The 22,225-nt window shown below is 37.4% G+C and overlaps 1 protein-coding gene across 2 annotated transcripts in view; it reads right to left on the bottom strand.

Moving 5' to 3' along the window:
• The window catches only part of A2M (alpha-2-macroglobulin), a 75,594-nt gene that overhangs the window by 28,141 nt on the left and 25,228 nt on the right, over positions 1–22,225 (bottom strand). Inside the window, exons 1-12 of one of the 2 annotated variants that reach the window (XM_057702598.1) lie at positions 15,264–15,388; positions 12,930–13,113; positions 11,236–11,395; positions 11,037–11,089; positions 8,634–8,654; positions 8,201–8,369; positions 7,669–7,753; positions 6,201–6,321; positions 5,158–5,272; positions 4,904–5,013; positions 2,473–2,634; positions 60–287 (exon numbers count right to left, since the gene is read on the bottom strand). In XM_057702598.1, coding sequence (XP_057558581.1) covers positions 60–287; positions 2,473–2,634; positions 4,904–5,013; positions 5,158–5,272; positions 6,201–6,321; positions 7,669–7,753; positions 8,201–8,369; positions 8,634–8,654; positions 11,037–11,089; positions 11,236–11,395; positions 12,930–13,113; positions 15,264–15,349 — 1,494 coding nt within the window. In that variant the 5' untranslated portion in view covers positions 15,350–15,388. Of the gene's footprint in view, positions 1–59; positions 288–2,472; positions 2,635–4,903; positions 5,014–5,157; positions 5,273–6,200; positions 6,322–7,668; positions 7,754–8,200; positions 8,370–8,633; positions 8,655–11,036; positions 11,090–11,235; positions 11,396–12,929; positions 13,114–15,263; positions 15,389–22,225 lie in introns of those variants that run through there. The other variant, XM_057702599.1, reaches the window with a different exon arrangement.

Here is a 22,225-nt window from a genome sequence, read left to right as displayed (position 1 = left end):
CCTTGCCCACATAGTGCTTTTATCTACAGATGAGTCAAGGTAATGGCCTTCCTTCTCACCAGGTAATAGAACACGAGCTCTTTCAGCTCTTGCAGGACCTGTCCCTTCAGTATATAATGTGCTTGGACTGTCTGAGCTTGGCCGCAGGGCAGTTCATGAGGCAAGGGCTCAAGGTACACAAAACTCTCGCTTCGGGAGAATACAAGATTAGCAGTGTGATAAGCTTCTTCATGTTCTTCTGACAGCCACTGGTAGCCATAACAGGGACTGCGTTCCTTGTGTTTGACCTAATGAATTGGAAAAAACAATATTATCTTATAGATTATGTGTTATAGAGAATCAATGTGCTCAACAGAATTGCATTAGTTTAGTACCCTACCTTAACTAGTACCTAGAAATCTTTTGCTCCCTACTAAAAAGTGAGAGAGGAGGGTCCTGTATATTGTTTATCTCTATTGCAGGCCTTCACACGGCAGAGGCTCCTTGGGTTGGTATTTACATTTCTGAAGAGTATAAAAGGAGGTATCCTTTGCTGTGATTAGCTTGCCCTACATTTCTTTGGCCATTTTACCTATTCAAACAGAGACACCGGACTATGAAACCTCATTGAGGAGAATAACTAATCCTCAGAAACTGAAGAATTGCATTTCAGAGAGAAGATGCCTCATTTATGATGGGTTTCAAAGGGTATCATGAATAAATGTAACATTGCAAATATAGGGGTCTGAGAACACTTTCTGTGAATAGCTTTGGTTCAAGAGTTGAGTTAGTAGTTGAAGTCTGCCTTGCCTGGGCTGTCTTAGGCTGATTGTTTTTAATGCTTCTTGCAATTCTGGATTCTTAAGCTTGATAGGCCCTATGAGGATTGTATTTCATCTTTTCATTATGTAAAAGTTAGTCCTTTGGTCTTTCCTGGCTTTCCCTACCATCATCCTCACCTCCCAAGTGGTGCGAGTGAATCCTTGTGTCAGCAAAACATTTTGTTCATCTCTCAATATATGTTCCAGAGATAATATATAAATGGACATCCAAAAAGAGGAAACATTTACAAATAATATTTTCACTTTCAGTACTAGCACATTGCCTAGCACACAGAAAGCACTCAAGACACTTCTTGATTAAACAAATGAGTAAACTTCAAATTTTGAATTATTCGAGGTATGGGTTTTTATGCCATCTATTTAAAGCTGAATCAATAAAATATGTTATTTACCCCTTTTAATATTTATATGAAAAATCACAAGGCAGGGTTTTTCATCACTATTGTTATATAATATCTACTGTGTATTCATGTATCTGGAAAAGTGTATTTACATCTTCATTGATGGATAGAGGACTATTTGCCATACAAAGCAAGTCACATGAGTGCAGACAAAAATCTGGATAAAATAAGAATAGCGGGACAAAAGTAAAGTAAGAACAATAATTGATGGAGTCAGTGGTGTTAAAATAGGCTTTCATAGTAATTATATTTAACAGTTAAAGGGGGCTAAGTGTTTTAACATGTATTATCTCATTTAATCCTCGCAGCAATCCCAAGAGTTAGGTACTGCTATTGCATCCATGTTACAGACAAGGAAATGAAGTATAGAGGTTTTAGTTATTTGCTCTTAATATAGAATTGAGCTAGGATTTTAATCTAATTTATCTAATTCTGGAACCTACACTTAAAAGAGTTAAAACACAACATAAAAAACACAACATAAATTACCATCTTAACCATTTTTAAATGTACAGTTTGATACTGTTAAGTAACATGCAGCCCGTCTCCAGAATTTTTTGATCTTGCAAAACTAAAACGTTCTCTCCATTAAATAACAACTCCTCATTTCTCCTTCTCCCCACCCCCTGGCAATCACCATTTTACTTTCTACTTCTATGACATTGAGTACTTTAGATACTTCCTACAAGTGGAATCATACAGTATTTGTTGTGAGTGGCATTTCACTTAGGAAAATGTCCTTAAGATTCATCCACATTGTAGCCTGTGACCGGATTTCCTTCCTTTTTAAGGCTGAATACTATTCCACCATACATATATACCACATTCTGTTTATTTATTTGTCTGTTGATGAATATTTGGGTTGCCTCCACCTCTTGGCTATTGTGAATAGTGCTGCTATGAACAGGGCTGTGCAAGTATCCCTTTGAGATTCTGCTTTCAATTCTTTTGAATGTATATTCAGAAGTGAGAATACTGGATCATAGGGTAGTTCTGTTTTTAACTCTCTGGGGAACTGCCATACTGTTTTCTGTAGCAGTTGCACCATTTTGTGTTCGCAATGAGAGTGCACAAGTAGAATCCCCACTTTAACTACGACACTGTCCTGCCTCCTTTTTAATAAACTTTTTCAACATTGACCTTAATTGGGTTTCTAATTTGTCATTTTTTTCCTCTCTGCCCTCACTTTTCAGTTGCAACCCTTTTTTCAAGACTACTTCACATCATTGGTAACTTCCTTCCAAACTTACCCTGACAGTGAGGGAGGTGCCTGTGATGTTGGTGGTGTTGAGGGAGAACTGCACCAGGCCGTGCTCATCAGTGGTGGCGTTAGAGTCATAGTGGGCTGCTTCTGCTGTGATGAAGATGAGCTTATCTGGCATAGGGACACCTTTCCCATCCACTAGGCGCACCTGAAGATTAAAAACTGCAGATCAGGTGTGTGGCTAATATCCAGTAGGCACCAAACATTCATTTTATCACAAATATTTATTGAGTGTGTCCAATATCTTGCACATGGTTCCAGGCATTGAAGCTATAGCAGTGAACAAAACAAAGTTCCTTCCATCATAGAGCATACAGTCCAGCAAAAGAGATAGCTGCTAAATAAATGTGTAAGTAATATGTACTTATTTAGTGGTAATCAGTCCTAAGACGAAAAATAGTGTAAAGAGGTAGAGAGTGATGGAGATACCAGAAACATGTATTCTGCAGATATTTTGGAAACGCTATATATATATAACTTTTGGAGAGTCACAGACCACAAGAACCATAAGGAAAATTTTTAGTCCATTAGCCAAATTTAACTGATCCTCAAACACTGATTTTATGGAAGACCACTCACTTTCTATGGATTAGTGTTCTGAGGTTTAATATTAGCAATTGCTAATATATTGTCCTGTGTGCTCCTCTAGTTTTATACACGATACCTGTTTCTTAACCTAGATTTGCAAACTTTTGGAAGGCAGGTAGATTTTATGATGTACTTCCACACTTGAAAAATGTAAAATTGAAAAGAAGCATAGAATTTTTTTTGAAAGAACTATTATTGAGATACAATTGACATGCAATAAACTGCATATATTTAAAGTGTACAATTTGGTATTTTTTTTCTTACTAGTACCATATATATAGCAATCCTAATCTCCCAATTCATTCCCTCCCAACCCTCCCTGTTTTCCCCGCTTGGTGTCCATATGTTTGTTCTCTACATCTGTGTCTCTATTTCTGCCTTGCAAACTGGTTGATTTGTACCATTTTTCTATATTCTGCATATATGTGTCAATATATGATATTTGTTTTTCTCTTTCTGACTCACTTCACTCTGTGTGATAGTCTCTAGGTCCATCCATGTCTCTGCAAATGTCCCAGTTTCATTCATTTTTACAGCTGAGTAATATTCCATTGTATATATGTACCACATCTTTTTATCCATTCATCTGTTGATGGACATTTAGGTTGCTTCCATGTCTTGGCTATTGTACATAGTGCTGCAATGAACATTGGAGTGCATGTGTCTTTTTTGCATTATGGTGGAAAAGAAGCATAGAATATTAAATAAGGGCCTAAAGTCAAATTACTGCTAATATCGAACTCAGAAGGTGAGTAGTTCAGTTCAGATTTTAAAGATGGTGATTTTTTTTTCTCAGTATAAGCTACTTTTGGTAGAAGGAATCACAACCAGCAGACTTGGATTAGTATTTGTAATTGATTAACAAAATCTAAGTTTGGTAATGAAATGTCAGGTGCATGTGCAAAGACCAGATAGGCACAAAATTCTGTTTCTTTCTCTTTTGGTGAGAGAGTCTCATGATAATAGGATAGTTATTTAGCAGGAATAAAATCTCAAAAAAGTACTATATACTCCTGAGAAATTTAAAGAAGTGAACTTTCATTTTAAGAAGTGACCAAAGTTTCTGAATATGTTTGCTGTCATAACATAATCAAAACATTCTATAATTTATTCCACCACTCTTTTGTGGAGCTTGGTCCCTCTGTCTTTTATACTCTTCATAGCTGACATCTTATAACATTTCCGTTAAAAATAGGGTGCACAGTAATTAGACTTCCGGATTCCAAAAGCTCCATTAGCATATCTGCTTATGATACAAAAATAACAGTAGAAGATTTCTTTTTATAGATTTGAGAGAAAAAAATTTACATCTTTAAAATCTGGGTATACCTTAAACAGCAGTATTTTACCCCTCTGTGTGCTTTTTAAAAATATACTTGCTATTAAAGAAAAAGTAATGTAAATATAATATCCATGAAAGAAACACCAGGTACAGTAGAATATTTTATATTTCAAAGTAAAAATTAAAGCCACCTACCCACCCATTTCCATACAAAGGTAATGTTAGAAGGCTTATGTAACTGGCCAGAGGAATTTCGAGATGCTTGTGAAAAAATATAAAAATCTCAGATTACCTGGTAAATCATGGGAAAGAGATTGAGTGACATCACGCAATGCTGTTCCCAAAACCTTGCAATTTTGATAGTGCTTTAGAATCATTTTATAGATTTGACATACAAATTTACAGAGGAACAAATTTATTTTATGCAGTTTTATAACTTCGATTATATTAATCAACAAATAATATTAACCAGGTATAGTTTTAGCAGAATATATTGTGTGTGGTAGGTGAGAGTACAATTTGATTTATGAATTGAAGAATACCTCACCTGCCCAAAGAAGGGAATCCCTCGTCTAACTTCTGAGTCCACTTTCACAAATGAGAGTTTGGTTATGGTTCTTGTTATTTCAGTGGTCCCTTTTCCAGTTAATTCCACCTCTGAAAAAGAAGAAAAAATAAGTTCTCCTTTGGAAGGATGCTCTCCCTGAACTTATACTACCTCCTCCCTTTCAATTCACAGCTTGGCAAAGGAACTAATCAATGTCCATTGTTCTTTCTCCCATACCCGTAAGGTTTACACACCTGTTCCTTCTTCTTGGATCTTGGCCTCCACTTCAATTTTCATTTCAAACTCTTGTCTCTTCATCTGGAAGATCTTGGTCTTTACTTGCTGAGAGAAGCAGCCCTGGCTGTTTAGCTAGGAGGGGAGGAAATAAAACACAAAAACATAAAACTGGACAAATCAGTGGTCAGTTAGTCTGGTGGGATTTTTTTGTTTTTGAGGCAACATAACCTAGGAATTTTGTATGATGAGAACACAATAAATATTCTCTAGGGATTAATTATAATTACATCTCACAACAGTATCTGGCTTATAACTGACAGGTATATTCCTTAGTATCTGATATTTCCTAGAGTGAAGGAGGTAGAATTGCCTTAAAAACTTGGGGGTAATCTTACTGTAGCAGGCAACCAACTCTTCACCGAAGTCTGGCTTTCCTTCCATAGTTTACAGCTGCGGCTGGGAAGTGGCTGCCCATCTGAGGACTGTGTTTCCTACCTTCCTGGCATCTAGGTGGGGCTATGTGACAAGCTCTTGCTCATAGAAAGAGAGAAAAGCTGACACCTTTACCAGCCAAGGTGGTTAAGATGTGTATTTTTTTTCTCCTTCTTTTTCAGGGTTTCCCAACTTTTTGGCACCAGGGACCATTTTCATGGAAGACAGTTTTTCCAAGGACCAAGGGCAGGGAGAGGATGGTTTTAGGATAGTTGAAGTGCATTACATTTACATGAGCTCTACCTCAGCTCATCAGGCATTAGATCCTGGGGGTTGGGGACCCCTGCTTTACATAATTGGATGGATACTCAAGGAAGCTTTAGGTACCAGCTACTGGAGATGGTTCAACTTCCATTATTATGGATGCTTGGTGCACCAAGAATACCCACAATGAACAGTTACAAGAAATAATTCCTATTGTGCTAAGTCACTGATTTTTAAAAAACTACTATAGCTAGCACAGAATTCTCTTACAGATTGGTCTCCTCCTGAGTTACCACCATGTTGTAACTCATTGCTTATCAACAGTGCCTGGGCTGTTGGTCCCTAGGAGCAGTTTCCCACATACCTGCCCACTGAACTTCTCGCAGACAGCTTGTGATTCTTCACCAAAGCAGTTAGAAGGGTTATTGTACTTTCTGCACATGTTTATAGTCACACTTCCTGGGACAGACTTCCCATATGTGTATCTGTCATAGAACATTGCCAAATGAATCAAATCAGACAGTGAACACCCCCATGTTCCACCTGTTTATATTTCCCCTTTAGCTATCGTCTATTTTTACATTCTGGACTTCCTTCTAATTTCTGCAGGGCTCACGCAGTGTTGAGGGCAAGTAAACTAAGTAATGAGCCTTCTCTTTTAGAAATTTCCAGGCAACATGCTGAAATTTACTACAGTCTTCTTTTACCATGTCTTTCCCCCCCCTTAATCTCTAATTTTCAGTTTCATCTTTCAAAAAATATTTTTCTTATTGCCAAAGCTGCACCAGATCTTAGGAGAAAAAACAATACCAACAAAACAAAACAAAGACAGGAAACATACGCTCTCAATTTTACCTAGGGATATAAACTATTAATATGATGGCATCTCTGCTTCCATCAGCCCCTTCCTGTGTATAGCCATCTCTATTCATGTAGACTTTTACTTGTTTACTTTTTACAAAAATGGGGTTGTGCCATACATACATCATTGATAATTGTTGTGGTTTTGAGGGTATTTGTTTCCTTCCCTATTTAAAGTACCTCTATATCTATACTTGCAAGAGTATTGGTTTGCCAGCTCTGTGGGATCAGGAGCTTGGTGGCCTTACTCTGAGACAGTGCTGGGGCAGGGGCCCAGCTGAACAGTGGGTTATTTTCTGTGTGGTCTCTAGGCAGGACTGATTTCTTCACTCTGCCTGTTCTTTCTGTTACTGCTACAGCTGGGCTACTGGAGATGGGAGCGTAAGATCCTAGAAACATGAATTTTCAAGGCTGGAAAAGACTGACTGAGAGATCATGTCATTTGTGAAAGTGGCAGTGCAGAGAAATATGTGACATGCCTTAGGTAGATGGATAAATTAGATGAGATTTCTGCAGTATGCCTATCTCTGCAAATTCTGAATCTGAGCTGTTTTTCCACTGTGTATCCAAGGTCAGGTAAATGATCTGTTGATGACTGAGTTTCCTTTACAACCTGGTAAAGGGAAAGTCACTACCCTTCAACACTATCTCATTTGTGTGCATATGTGGCTATGTGCATGTGCCCGAGTAGCTTTATTACTTTCAGAATCAATCCTGCTAGCATAGTTTCGCTCTAGGAACAGTTGCCTGCCACATGATAGTTATAATAATGTTAGTAAGGACATGAAAGAAAATAAGAAGGAAAACAGGAAAACAATAGGAGAGGAACGTTCTAGAGATGGGGATGCTCCCATGTATTTAAAGTATTTGTGCTGCAGTACTTCTAGACAAGCTAGTCAAAATATGCCAAAGGGTGAGCCTCCTTTAAATAATTCCCCTCCCACAAAGATTTTTTAAAAATATAAACTCACAGGCCACACACTGACACATTCATCTCTTCTTCCAAGATGGTGATTGTCTTTGGCACTCTTACTTGCACTTCAAACTTAGGGAGCACTGTTGATTGGAGATGAAGGAAGTTGGTGACTGGTTTTCAACTTTTGGGTAAATGGTATTTCCAGGTTCTCCTAACAATTCCCTAATAATATATCAGAGCCCTGAAAAGTTAGCCCTCTTCTCCAATATATCCACCTTTCTTTCAAATGGAGACTCTGGCCGAAGGACTATGAGGGGCCACCGTAACCTTAATGAATTATGAAAGCCTCCACTAGAATAAGAATGTTTTACATTTTTTTTTGGAAGATTAAAAATCACTACAAAAAAGGCTATATGACGCCCTTTTCATGAATCATTGATGGCTCTGATCGGATTTAAATTTAATTGGTTCCACTCCAAGTCTAATCTCACCCATGGGAAATAGAAAGTAATTTCAAAGAAGCTCAAATTCTAGGCCCAAGAAGTTTGAATATGAAAAAATTTTCCATGATTTTTCATAGTCCATACCAAATTCCTCCACGGTGAAGGGGTGCTCTGCCAGTTCACCTGATTCCTTCTTTACCACCACCTTATAGGAACCCTGAAAGGGCTCTGATGAGAGGGGAAAGGTCAACTGCTTGAGGCCACTCTCTACCTCGAGGTTCAGCCATTGCATGATGCGATTTCCTTTGGGGTCCTGTGGACACAGTAATTGTAATTTACAAAAGAACCGAGAGCATTAGAGACAACAAAGGAAATCTATGGAGACTCCTGTGTTATCCACAAAGGGGTGGGGAGGGGTGGGGAGGGGGGAGGAGTTGGAACCATCTAGTGTTACATGAGTTTGAAGGCTTCTCCCTTAATGACAGTTTTCTGAAATATTGTAAGAATCTCTCAAATGAGAACATTTTCCCTAAGTTTATTATTTGTGTCTAGTTATGGAACGTTTCATGTTGCTTACCTCAATATATACTAGTGGAATCTGAAAGACAAGAGAGAGAGGAGTTTAGAATTGTTCTCAAATACAGTTCTGATTTATAAGCAAGACAGCTTTATGTAGAATAACTTTATCTGTACTAAAACAGAGAAAAATTCCAGATTGTTTTATGGAACTTTTAATTAATCTGTTATAAGCAATTAATAAGTAATGTTAAGTACTTACTGGGCTGTCAGCAACAAATGCACATGTGCCATTCATTAGGAATGGTATTTACTACTATTACTTAAATGTTTATAGCATCCCGGTGAAGAACATTCCTTTGCTATGCTATTTTATAGATTGAGAAATAAACAGTAGTGGAACTGTAAGTAATCATGTCCAGATCCAAATATTAAGGTGGGTCACAGAATTCTTAGGTAGTTCTAAGAATAAGGAGGAATGGGAATAACTCCTCTACTATCAATACTTATTCATTTTTAAAACTAATATTTATTAAGTGCCTACCACGTACTGTGTATCATTCTAGGTGCTATGAATACGGCAATGCACAAAAGAACAACAGATCTGCTTTCACGGAGCTTACATTCTAATAGGGATGGATACATGAGAAACACAGACATATATGAGATATATATTTTTGATATATATCATATATATTTGAGATATATATGTTTGACATATATATTTGAGATACATATATTTGATATCTGTATTTGAGATAGATAGATACATAGATTTGAGAGAGTGGTAAGTGTCAAGAAATAAAAATAAAGCAAAGTTAAGCTGGTAAAGTGATGGATGAGGTGTTTGATTTTAAATATTTATTTATTTATTGGCTGCATTGGGTCTTCATTGCTGTGCATGGGCTTTCTCTAGTTGCTGTGAATGGGGGCTACTCTTCGTTGTGGTACACGGGCTTCTCACTGCTTTGGCTTCTCTTGCTGCAGAGTAGGGCTATAGGCGCGTGAGGTTCAGTAGTTGTGGCACATGGGCTCAATAGTTGTGGCTCACGGGCTCTAGAGCACAGACTTGGCAGTTGTGGCACAGAGGCCTAGCTGCTCTGAGGCATGTGGGATCTTCCCAGACCAGGGATCGAATCTCTCTCTCTCTTTTTTTTTATAAATTTATTTTATTTATTTATTGGCTACATTGGGTCTTCGTTGCTGCACACAGGCTTTCTCTAGTTGCTGAGAGCGGGGGCTACTCTTCATTGTGGTGTGCGGGCTTCTCATTGCGGTGGCCTCTCATTGCAGAGCACGGGCTCTAGGTGCGTGGGCTTCAGTAATTGCAGCACATGGGCTCAATAGTTGTGGCTCATGGGCTCTAGACCACAGGCTCAATAGTTGCGGCGCACGGGCTTAGTTGCTTCTCGGCATGTGGTATCTTCCCGGGGCAGGGATCGAACCTGTGTCCCCTGCATTGGCAGGAGGATTCTTACCCACTGCGCCACCTAGGAAGTCCCAAGGGATCGAATCTCTTGCACTGGCAGGTGGATTCTTAACCACTGTGCCATCAGGGAAGCCCCGAGGTGTTTGATTTTAGATAGAGGAGTGTAAGTAGAAATCAGGAGACCAATTTCAAGTCTATTGCAATAGTCATGTTTAGAGGTGATACTGGTCAGGACAAGGTTGTAGCAATTCAGGTGGTAAAACATGGCCTGGATATATTTTAAGCTAACATGAAACAGATGTGGGAATGAGAGAAAGCGATGAACGATTATGCCTTAATCTTTCATCTTAGGAGCTAGAAGAAGAAAAATTGCTTCTTCCTCTCCCACCCTCCTGCTCCCGACCACCCCAGCAAAGATGGGTTTAATCAGGATCAGCAGGAAATTGCAACCCCCATGGCAAGAGAAGGAGAACACTTTTAAGAGGGGAAGAGGAAGTTGGGGGGAGGGGCTATAGTAAAGAGAGTTCGAGACGTTTCATTGAAAATTGCCTCTTTCTGATATAAGAAAATGTGGTTGAGGACTAGATCTGGGAAAGAAAAATTAAGACTTTGGTTTCTTGTTAAAATTAAGAGTGTTAATCTTGAGGAACAAACGTTGATCACACTCTCCTTTATAAGAGAGGTTTCAGTAGGTATGTTTAGAAAAATTTTGAATCTTTGAGAAGTTATTTAAACCTAAGTTTTTTGATGATTTATTTATTATTTAGTGTATCTTTTCATTTGCCTAATTGAGAATTTTCTAAAGAGTAAGTTTAATTGTAAGACAGTCAACTAAATAACAGTACCAAGAAAGAATCCGCTACTCTCTTGACCCACAGTACTGTTTTAAATGAGGATGTGGCACTATGGCAATGCAACATCCTGTTATCAGTAGCAGATTCTTCCTCTCCCTGGTCCTCCCGCCAACATAAAACACAGACTCTCAGCCTGTTTATATAGATAATAATAATTCTAGGTAGATATTAGGAGACTTACCAACTCATTGAGGGGGTGAAACTTTTCATCCAACAAGACAACACGAAATTGCACTGAAACAGAAATATTTTCCATGAGTCCCAGAAACTTTAAGCCAGGCCTATAGGCTAGTAAAACAGACTATTAAGGAACCAGGATTCCTTTGATTGGTGAATATGCAGGGGAGGAAGATCCTTCTTTTTTGAAGTTGCCCTTGTACCTGTCTGCTCTGGTTTGTAGATGGGTTTGTCTGTCTGAACAAAGACCAGACTCTCTTTGTCTTTAACCAGCACCGTGGTCCGCTTCTTGAATTCGTGGGTTGGTCCTTTCACTTGGATAGTGAGGAACATTACATCCTCATTGGTTGGAGATCTTGGGACCTGAAGTATAGGAGAGATCCTGAGAACTCATTCATCTCCCAAGTTTCCTCCTCCAGTCCCTGCCCCACTTCTCCCTGGGGATCTTGCCCCTTTTACTTAATTTCACTCTCCCATTCTCATCAGGGAAAGCTGGCATGGACAGGAATTCACAGACAGAATGACTTCCGTCATTTACAAATGGGAAGGCAGAACATAAGATGGAGGAAAATACATCAGTGAGAGAGGTCATAAGTGAGACTCACATCTCCTTATAGATCAGTCAATACAGTTTAAAAAAATTTTTTTTTGCTTTATTTTTTGATTTTTGTTTTATATTGGAGTATAGGTGATTAACAATGTGTTAATTTCAGGCGTACAGCAAAGTGATTCAGTTATAAAATACATGTATCTATTCTTTTTCAAATTCTTTTCCCATTTAGGTTATTACAGGATATTGAGCAGAGTTCCCTGTGTTATACAGTAGGTCCTTGTTGGTTATCTATTTTAAATATAGCAGTGTGTACATTTCGACCCCAAACTCCCAATCTGTCCTTCCCCCAACCCTTCCCACTTGGTAACCATAAGTTTGTCTCTAAGTCTATGAATCTGTTTCTATTTTGTAAATAAGTTTATTTGTATCATTTCTTTTTTACATTCTGCATATAAGCAATATCATATTATTTGTCTTTCTCTGTCTGACTTACTTCACTTAGTATGATAATCTCCAGGTCCATCCATGTTGCTGCAAATCAGCTAATACAGTTTTTTTTTTAAAGAACTTTTATTGAGATATAATTGACATACAATAAACTGCATATATTTAAAGTGTACAATTTGATATTTTTTTCTTATTAGTAATGTATATATGACAATCACAATCTCTCAATTCATCCCACACTAATACAATTTTGATTCGCTTATACACTGAACTTTACCAAACTGATGTTATGTGGTAAAAGAGCATGGTACAAGCATCTCTTAAAACTATGAGAAAGGAAACTGCAATGTTTTATTGGCTGTACGCTCTAAGGATTCTATACATGGGCAACTCTGAAGAGATGTTGGATATTCACTCATGGTGATTTCTACAAGTTCACTTTTAGAGTATGGGATGATGTGTTCCCATCAGCACACTACCTGGGCTTATGCTAAACACTGGCCTAGTTTTCTCTATTAGTATTTTTTCCATTCTGATTTTGAGAACTCATATTTTCCCTTTTGTCTAGTGCATACTGCTTTTTTTTTTTTTTCTGGCTAATAGGAATTTTCTCTAACCATTAAGTTGATTTTAATATCTCTATAATTATTGGTCTACCATGTTTGGAAATTCATTCATTGCTTCTTTTTTTAAACTTAAAATTTTTTTTTTATCTTTATTGGAGTATAATTGCTTTCCACGCATTGCTTCTTAATTTCTACACTTAGTCACTACATTTCTATTCCTTCCTGCAGTCCATACCAGCCTCTCAAAGGCTTACCTTGACTGAATTCTAGATGCCTGTGTTCCTGACCAACAGAAACAAGTATATTAAGTAAGTCAAACAGCCATACTCACAGTGAAGGAGACACAGTGGAATAAGTCCTTTTCTGCCACCACATCAGTAAAGAGGCTCCTGTTCTCTTTGGAGGACTCCAAGGAGGCACTTACTGTCACTGTCTCGTTCAGGTGGCTCAGAAGGAGGCAGGCCTTCTCAGGGGTCCCAGTTTGGAGCAGGGAGGGGACCAACACCATGTAGTACCTGGGGATGGGGGAGTCCAGTCAGAGGCGTGTGTAGGGGGCAAGGCATCATTAACAGCAGCACTCTTTTCCACCGTAATTCTTGTTACTCTCATTAGTTGCAGGCCAAGAGAAGACATTTGATAAGCATGAGATTGGTCTCTGCTGTTGGATGGCATGCACAAGAATTATTCCCCTTTCATCGTCAGCACCTTGGCAGTGAACATTGTACTTGAAGTGAGCCTTAAAGAGATTAGCATTTGCAGGTGTACCTCACTTTAAAGAACCTAAATATCAATATGTGAGCATCTGAATTCAAATAAAAATGTGCTAATTATATTTATTTATGCTGTAAATCTATTTTACATTAGGGTTGCTGTAAATAGCAAGCAAGTTCTCATGTGGGACGCTACAAAAACCAATTCATTTACAGAACTTTTCATCTTTTCATTATATATATTCAACAAGTTTGTAAAAATGGCATGGCAAGTACTTGCTTTCCACTTGACAGATATGGAATCTGAGGCTTAAAGAGCGTCATTAGTTTAAAGTCTCAGTGTGTTAGGCAACTAATGAAATCTTAGTATGTTACCTAACCCTGGCTGTTTGCATGTTAAATATTTGCCTTTCAACTCATGGCTAGACAAAAATGGTCTACCCAAGAATGGTCTTCTAGAGATTGAATTTGAGGTCCTGGTAACTCATGAGTGGAACAGAAACTTTCCCAAACTGCCACATATAATTTTATTGACACGAGTTTTCAAATACTTTTGCTCACAGAATTCTTAACATAATTTTTAGACACTATGCACTCCTTACATATATTCAAGTAAACATCTATTTTTTTAATCACAAGTTTAAACAATAGCAAAATATATTATTTTTGATGATATTTAAATTAAAACTTACATTTCTCTTTTGTAAGTCTCCCATGAAATCTTAAACATCATAGTGATAAAATATCCAATATGATTTATTTAAAAAATACACCAAAATGTTCTTTTTGTAATGATCAGAAATTTAGCATCTTTCTCTCTTTCTTTCCTTGAACTTGAATTTTCATGCCATTTACTACACAGAAGTTTGTCCTAACATTTCTATGCTTCAAAATATTTTATGGGTCATTCTTGCTTCTTTATTTACAAATATATATATATATACACACACAAGTATATGTATATATACCCACATATATATGTAATATTATATGTGGGTGTATAAATTTAACTTTAACTCTTCTTTTAAATTTCATGTGACCATAAAACTATAAATGTTCAACATTTTCTTCCAGATTGAATTGTTTTCAAAAATCTTACTAGTATACAACTGAACAAAACAAAACAAATATATATTACACATTATGATTCATATATATTATGTATAAAATCAAAATGCTTTTGAAGCACATCTTTAATGAAAATGATGAGCTATTCTTACATATCCATGGATGGATATTCCTTATTGCAAGAATTAAGATGTAGTGCTGTGAAAAATTGTTCACATAAAAGTAAATAAATTATATTATTTTTACCAGCTCTTGTAAATTCTTCTGCATTACATGCCCCAAATCACTCAGTACCCTATTATCAAGAATTACTTTTAATCATCTATCAGCTGGTATTGCCCTTAGATCCTCCTTTAATTTTGTTGAAACAAAGAATTCTTCACCACATGATCTGAAAAAGAATTTTCTCTCCTGTCATTAGAGTCCTTTGCTTTCTTAACATCAACATCAGTTTTTCAAATTGCTCCTTTATTTTGCACCCTAGAGATTTTAATGCTGCAGGACAATGTTCCACCGTAACATCTGATTGAGGGAGGTTTGTCTTTCTCTTTTAAAGTGGAAGATGGGAAATTAAGAAAGGGGAGATAAGAAAGGATAAAGGTCTCAAGCAGATCAATATGAATGTGATGATCAGAAAACGGATTCCTTAAAAAATATCAAATTCTAGTGTCCTTTAGAAAGTCTTTGTATGTCCCCAGAGAATTTAGAGTTGGAGAAAAATGGTTAGGAATAAGAAGACTGAACAAACCAGATATATAAAATCTCATCATTGGAAGCAACCTTAAAGATAAGAAGGTGACAGTTCCTTAGGGAAGACAAATGAATGATAAGGAGAATCTGAAATAAAGGAAAGGACTCTTCAAGTTTATGCTTTATGTAAAACTCACGGTTTTCCAGAGACTGAGGCAACTATAGGCAGGAAGACCAGAAGATGGAGAATAAGACTTGGATGGAGGAGTTTGTTCTTCCCCATGCTGCAGGGAGAAGGGAGCGGAGGAGACCAGACTGTATTGTGCCTTTCTCCCTGCAATTGGTCTGGTCCCAAACATTCCTCAGAGCAACTAGGCTTTATGCCGTTGTCTTTGTAAACAGAAAGTTCCACCCACACAGGTGTCTAAACAAAGCAGAGGTCTCTGAACATTCTCTGAAAGGGTCACTGCTCTCAGGGACTTAATTACAGTCAAGGTTAATTCCTGACGAGCTAAATAGGATTCCTGGAGGGATAAAAATCCACATTCCCATTAGTGCTCACTTTCCCTGGGTTTTACTGTAAAGCAGCTAATCAGCTTTTCAACCCCTTCTCTCTCTTACTCCCTCCTTCCCCTTCCCCATAGTGCCTTTTATGGCTTTCCTCACATCTCTTGCATGAATAGCTGGCAGGGGAAGCTATAATTTAAGCAACACTGGATAGGCTCAAAATAGATGTGTCACTACGAGTCAGTCTGCTGGCAAGCCCTCCATCAGATATGTCTGCCTCAAATGTTGAAGCAGTTTCAGAATTTAGTAGTCCTCTATGGAAATTACATTAGATTAAATGAATAGCTTTTTGACTTTGGGGATATTACTGGATTGCAGATAAAGAGCTAGATTCTGGAAGAACGATAATAGAAATATTTTCCTGTATTAAGGAAGTAAGAAGATGAAAGAAGAAGTAGCAGGACCTCTAAAACAAGTTTTAACTTACTGTGCTTAACAAAGATCCAAATTGCCTTTGTCATCTATTATGCGAACACATTTTGTTATTGCCCTCTAAATATGTAATTCCCCTCCAATTTTTAATCTTATTAACTATTTTATCCATCCATCTATCCATCCACCCATCCATCCATTCATTTATTCAACTATTTGATTGTTTTGTAAGTGTTTATTGAGCCTTGTTGGTCTAGGTATCACATAAAATCATGGAGATGGAATGGTCAAATATGTAGAAACAGATTGCACATTCTTGTGGGAGTGAAAGCAGACAAAAAAGAAATAAAAATACAGTAGCCAGATTTATCGTTGGAGAATTTCAGGATGCTCTGGAGCACAGGACAGGGGCACACAATGCAAAGCTGGGCCTTGGAAAGGAAATCTAAGGGAAAGCAAAATGTAAATTAAGCTCTGGAGTGTGGGTGGTGGTTAGCCAGAGGAAAGAAGGAGATGCAAAGTGCATTCTAAGCACGTAAGGAATGACATAAACAAAGGCACAGGGGGCGAAAACCATCATGACACGTTAGGTAAAATAAAAAGTGTTTGGTATGGAGAAAGTGCCTGTACACTTAGAAAAGTGGTAAAGCAATCTTGCTTCAAATGAAAAAGGAACTTGTTATCACTACTAGGGTATTTGGGGAGTAATCAGTGAAGTGATTTCCCCAGATTTGTTTCTTGGGAAGATCACACTTACTGAAATTTGGAAGACTGACTGGAAGGAGGCCATCCAGGAGGCAGGGTAGGAGTTGGCACAATAATATGGGTGAGAAAAGATGGTATTCTGAGCTAGGGTATTCATAATGAGATTGGGAAGAGGTTGACAGATTTATTTCATATATTAGAGGTAAAATTATAGTATATAGTGAATACATGAATGTGATGGATAAAGGAGAATGTGCTTTTCAATTTTCCTGGCTGGTCACTGAGTGACTTGTGTTGTCTTTAACCGACTGAGTGAAACACAGAAAACAGGGTGGGAACATAAGGAGAACGAAGTGCTTAAGATTGGGACGATAAAGAGTCTAGTTTTAGAAAGTGCTTGTGGTATAGTCCAGTAACAATATACTGGAGTTTAACTTAGGGAGTTTAACACTTGCATCTAGAGCTTAGAGCAGTGTGGTCTAATAGAAATATAAAGTGAGCCTCCTAAGTAATTTTACATTTTCCAGTAGCCACATTGAAAAACAAAAGGAGACAGATAAAATTAATTTTAATAATATCATTTACTTACCTCAATATTGCCAACATATCACTTCAACATTTTATCAATATAAAAATTGTTAATGAGATACTTTAAATTGTTAAGGAGATATTTTTTATTTTATTTTATTTTGTTTTATTTTATTTTATTTTTAGGTTCAAAGGCAGTATGTGGGATCCTCCCGGACCAGGGGCTCAAACCCGTGTCCCTTGCATTGGCAGGCGGATTCTTCACTGTGCCACCAGGGAAGTCCTAAATTCTTTTTTCGTATGAAATCTCTGAACTCTGGTGTGGATTCTACACTTATAACACATATCAATTTATTAGAATAGCCACCTTTCCAATGTTCAGTAGCGCATGTGGCTACTGGTTACCATATTAGATATAGCAGGCTTAAAGCAATGTTTTTCAAGTGATGGGTCACCATCTATTGTGAGTTATAATGTCATGATCAGTGAGTCATGACCAAGATTTAAAAAAATGTAATAGAATATAATACAATAGGAAACACAGTGTACCAAACAGAATAAGTGAAACTATTGATTTTGGAAATATTTGTTTCACATATATGCAGCAGCAACTGTTGGTTGTGTCCTATTACCTCTTCTCCAATTCTGTCTTTAATACTAGAACACCTGAGTTTTGCTGGGCACAAACTGCCTCACTGAATACTTTTGTTTCCTAGGCTTCTCCTTTGAGGCTGGGTATGGTATATAGCTAAATTCTGGTGACTGGAGTATGAGTGCAAATGATGTATGCAACTTTCAGTTTACGATTGAAAAAGGAAGGGCTAGATTCTGTGCTTTCCGTTTCTTCCTTATCTCTGGCTGGAATGTGGATGTGATGACAATAGTCAGATCTTTCATTGTAGGTAATGAGATGGAAGCCATGTGCCAAGGGAGGCAGAACAATAAGCAAGACATAGACTGAGTCCTTGAATCATCCAAAGGTCATTTTAGCTTGGACTTTCATGTAAGAGAAAAAACACTTTCTCTTATTTAAAAGCCTTTGCATTTTGAGATGTTTTTGTTCGAGCAGCAAAACTTGTATCCTAACTAAGATCGTTTCTCTTTCTTTATTACTATCTCTGTCATCTCTGTCTTTAACTATGAGTGTCCTGAGTCACAATGTAAAGGTTACATTGTGAAAATGTCATTTCAGTGTTACATCGCAAACTGTCTAATGAAAATATAAAAAATTTCTTATTGTCTGTTAAAGCAATCTGAACACCACCAGTTTACTGAGATCTGGCCTATTTATACAGATTAGAGATTTATCAGCTTATAGGGAGAGCTGATGCCATGGAAATAGATAATACGGGATGAAAATAGAAAAGAGTCCAGGACAGAGCTCCAAGAAACACTAGTGTCTAGGCAATGGGCACCCAAATAGAACCAGAATGGCCAGACAGAGAGAGAAACACAGGAGAGTGTGGGATCTCTGAGTCCCAGAGAAGGGACATTTTAAGAAAATAGTCAGGAGAAGGTTTTTACTAGTCAAAGTGATTGAAGTTTTATGCCAAGATATCAATGTTAATAGCACACAACATTGAAAAAAATCATTTTGGAAGTTTGCATGATTTTATAATACATTGATTGAAAATATAACAGAAATTAAATTGTTTTTAAGAAGCTAGAAATCACTAAACACTTATTTGCAAGATTAATTACTTAAAGAAGTAATTGATAGCATTCATTTTGTGCCTTATCAAAAATTTCGAGGAGGATCTGTAGAGATTATTGCTGAATGCCTGGCTATTCATGTCAAATGCCACTGTGAAATCAAATAAGGGTCTGTGTGGGGCAGAGTCTGACTGCAGCTCAGGGGGGTGGGGGTGGGGTGGGAATGAGAGGAATCTGAGGAATCGGAGCTGGTTTCCAAGTTTGTGTGAAGCGGAAGAGAATGATAGGGCAGTACTCCACAGCGATGTTGGGCTGAGAGAGAAGTTTCTCTAAGAGGAGAGAGACTTGAACAAGTTTAAATGAAATGTTGCTCCTTCTATAAATGCTGAGGATCAAAAAAAAGGGAGATGTTGAACATTGTGAGTGAGAAGTGACAGTCCCAAGAGAGGGTTTTGAGGATGTGCGAGGTGGATGTATTGAGTAAGTGGACGGAGGAATGATCCTCAGGAGAAGCGACACCACTTTAGTATAATCACACATAAAGAGGAATGTTTTATCTAAGATGCTCCTTTCACCAACACAGAGCTTCCTTTTCTTGAGGAGACAGAAAATGAGCTTGAGGGGAAAAAAATAACTGGATCAGTTGTCAGGGTCCCTGAGTCCTAGTTCTGACTCTATAGAGTGCTGGACAACTCATTTAGCTGCTCTGAGCCTCAGCTTCCTCACCAATAAGTATGGGGTTAATAATATCTGTCCTGTCAACTCCAAAGGGTACTTTTACATAAGATGCTATATGGAGCAGTTTTAAAAACTGAAAACCTTACCGTACCAGTCAAAATTAATATTTATATTTTGAATCTTAATGACTGAGAAAGAGGTCTATTTCATCTGTCTGCTGTGGGCTTTGATATAGCACAGCATCCAAATAAAGAAAGTTAGGTTACCTGCATAACAAGTCCTTGACAGAAACGATAGCACACAACTTAGACAAGTTCTCTGCAGTTTGGAAGCAGTTAGCAAATAATGACTGTTAGAAAGCTGAGGTAAAGGGGTAAGAGAAAAAAGAAGGTAAGAGAAAGAAGAAAGGCACTGTATGGAAAAGAAAGCAAGGGAGCAGGAAAAAAGCCATTTAAATAGAACAAAGGAGAATCATGTGGGAATTAAGGAAAAGAATGATTGGGAGGTATTGTGCCTTAACAAAAATAAATAGAAAAGAGAAAGTTTCCCCTGTATTGCTGTAGTGCTCGCAGGGGACTTGACTGTAGCTTCTCTGATGGCACCAATTGTTAACTGTAGGCTACATGTAGTTCCTAACTAACGATAATGAAGGACATTTCAGCTGGTTACATATTAACCACTTTCAAAAATCAGAAAGCTCTGGCACACCATATGCACTCTATCAGACAGTATACTTGCTTTACCTTTCCATAAAAATCTTGGGCAAATTTGGAGTTAGGACAACCCCAAAGATCAGAGTGTTCCTCATCTGTGCTATCTCATTAATGCCTCTTTCTAATTTTTAATGAAAAAAAAATTTGAATATACAAAGATAAAAAACATTACAAATCCTCAAATTGTTTCTAAACAATGTACTTGCCATAGTTTCTCAAAATTATCAAAATTTTAGTGTTATCTTTTAAATGGTTTTTGTTTTGTTTTTTAAATTTATTTAAATTTATTATTTTTTTAAATGGATCTGATGGCTCTCAACTTTTATTTATCTATTTTGGCCATGCTGTGCATCATGCGGGATCTTAGTTCCCTGACCAGGGATCAAACTCGTTCCCTCTGCAATGGAAGTTTGGAGTCTTAACCACTGGACCACCAGGGAAGCCCCTAGTGTGTTATCTTTTAAATTAAAATTCACTTGTTCCGTTAGGCTTCTAAAAAGTACTGATGTTCACAAATCTAATCTATTTTACTAGACTCTACATTGTGACGCAGAGGAATTAGTGCCCTAATTAAAACAATTTACTAAAAACAATAGAATTCAATGTCTGTCCTTACATATACATACTTTGGGGCATGTGGAAATTTTTTTTTTCTTTTTTTAACAATTCAGTAATTTTATTTTAAATTTTATTTATTTATTTATTTATTTTTTTGCACACGGGCTTAGTTGCTCTGCAGCATGTGGGATCTTCCTGGAGCAGGGATCGAACCCATGTCCTCTGCATTGGCAGGTGGATTCTTAACCACTGCACCACCTAGGAAGCCCTAGAAATATTTTTGTATGATGAACCTCTGCTGTAAATTTGCTATGTCAGAGTATACACATCTAAAGCTTATATTTATTTATTTAATTTTATTGGCTGTGTTGGGTCTTTTTTGCTGTGCGCTTTAGTTGCGGTGAGCTGGGGCTACTCTTCATTGTGGTGCTCGGGCTCCTCATTGCCCTGGCTTCTCTTGTTGTGGAGCACAGGCTCTAGGTGTGTGGGCTGCAGTAGTTGTGGCACACAGGCTCAGTAGTTGTGGCACATGGGCTTAGTTGTTCCATGGCATGTGGGATCTTCCTGCATCAGGGCTTGACCCCCATGTCCCCTGCATTGGCAGGCAGATTCTTAAACACTGCACCACCAGGGAAGTCCCTCTCTTTATCTTTTTTATATACCTACCATATTGTTTTTGTTTTTATTGTTACCATGGGGCTTGCGTTAAACATTTTATAGTTATAGAAGTCTGTTTTAAGCTAATAGCAACTTAACTGCAATCAAATACTTTACACTTTAATCCCACTCACACATTATGTAATTGACATCAGATTTTTACTTCTTTCTATATTGTGTTTCTATTAAGAAATCTGTGGTTATAATTATTCCAGTACTTACTCTTAATGCATATACTAGCATTAAAAGTTATTTATGGGCCACCATTACAGTATTCTCTCTTTGTCTTTATATTTACCTTTAGTGATGAAATTTATACTTTCATATGCTTTTATGTTGCTGTTGAGCACCTTTGTGTTTCAACTTGTAGAACTGCCTTTAGTACTTCTTACAAGGGGGGGGGTCTAGTGATGATAAACTCCCTTAGGTTTTTTTTTTTTTTCTTTTTTTCTTTTTCCAGTCTGGGAAAGTCTTTATTTCTCCTTTGTTCTTAAATGACAGTTTTGCTACTTAAAGCATTCTTGGCATTTTTTTTTCCTTCAGTACTTTGAATATGTCACCCTCCTCTCTCCTGGTCTCCAAGGTTTCTGTTGAGAAATATGATGATAGTCTTATGGGTACCCCATGTATGTGACATGGTACTTTTTCCTTGCTGCTTTCAAGATTCACTCTTTGCCTTTGACTTTTGTTGATTTAATTGCAATGTAGACCTCTTTGGATTCAACCTA

The sequence above is a fragment of the Hippopotamus amphibius genome, chromosome 12 (assembly GCF_030028045.1).
Source record: "Hippopotamus amphibius kiboko isolate mHipAmp2 chromosome 12, mHipAmp2.hap2, whole genome shotgun sequence".
Lineage (NCBI taxonomy): Eukaryota > Metazoa > Chordata > Mammalia > Artiodactyla > Hippopotamidae > Hippopotamus > Hippopotamus amphibius.
This window is presented reverse-complemented; position numbering and strand designations above follow the sequence as displayed.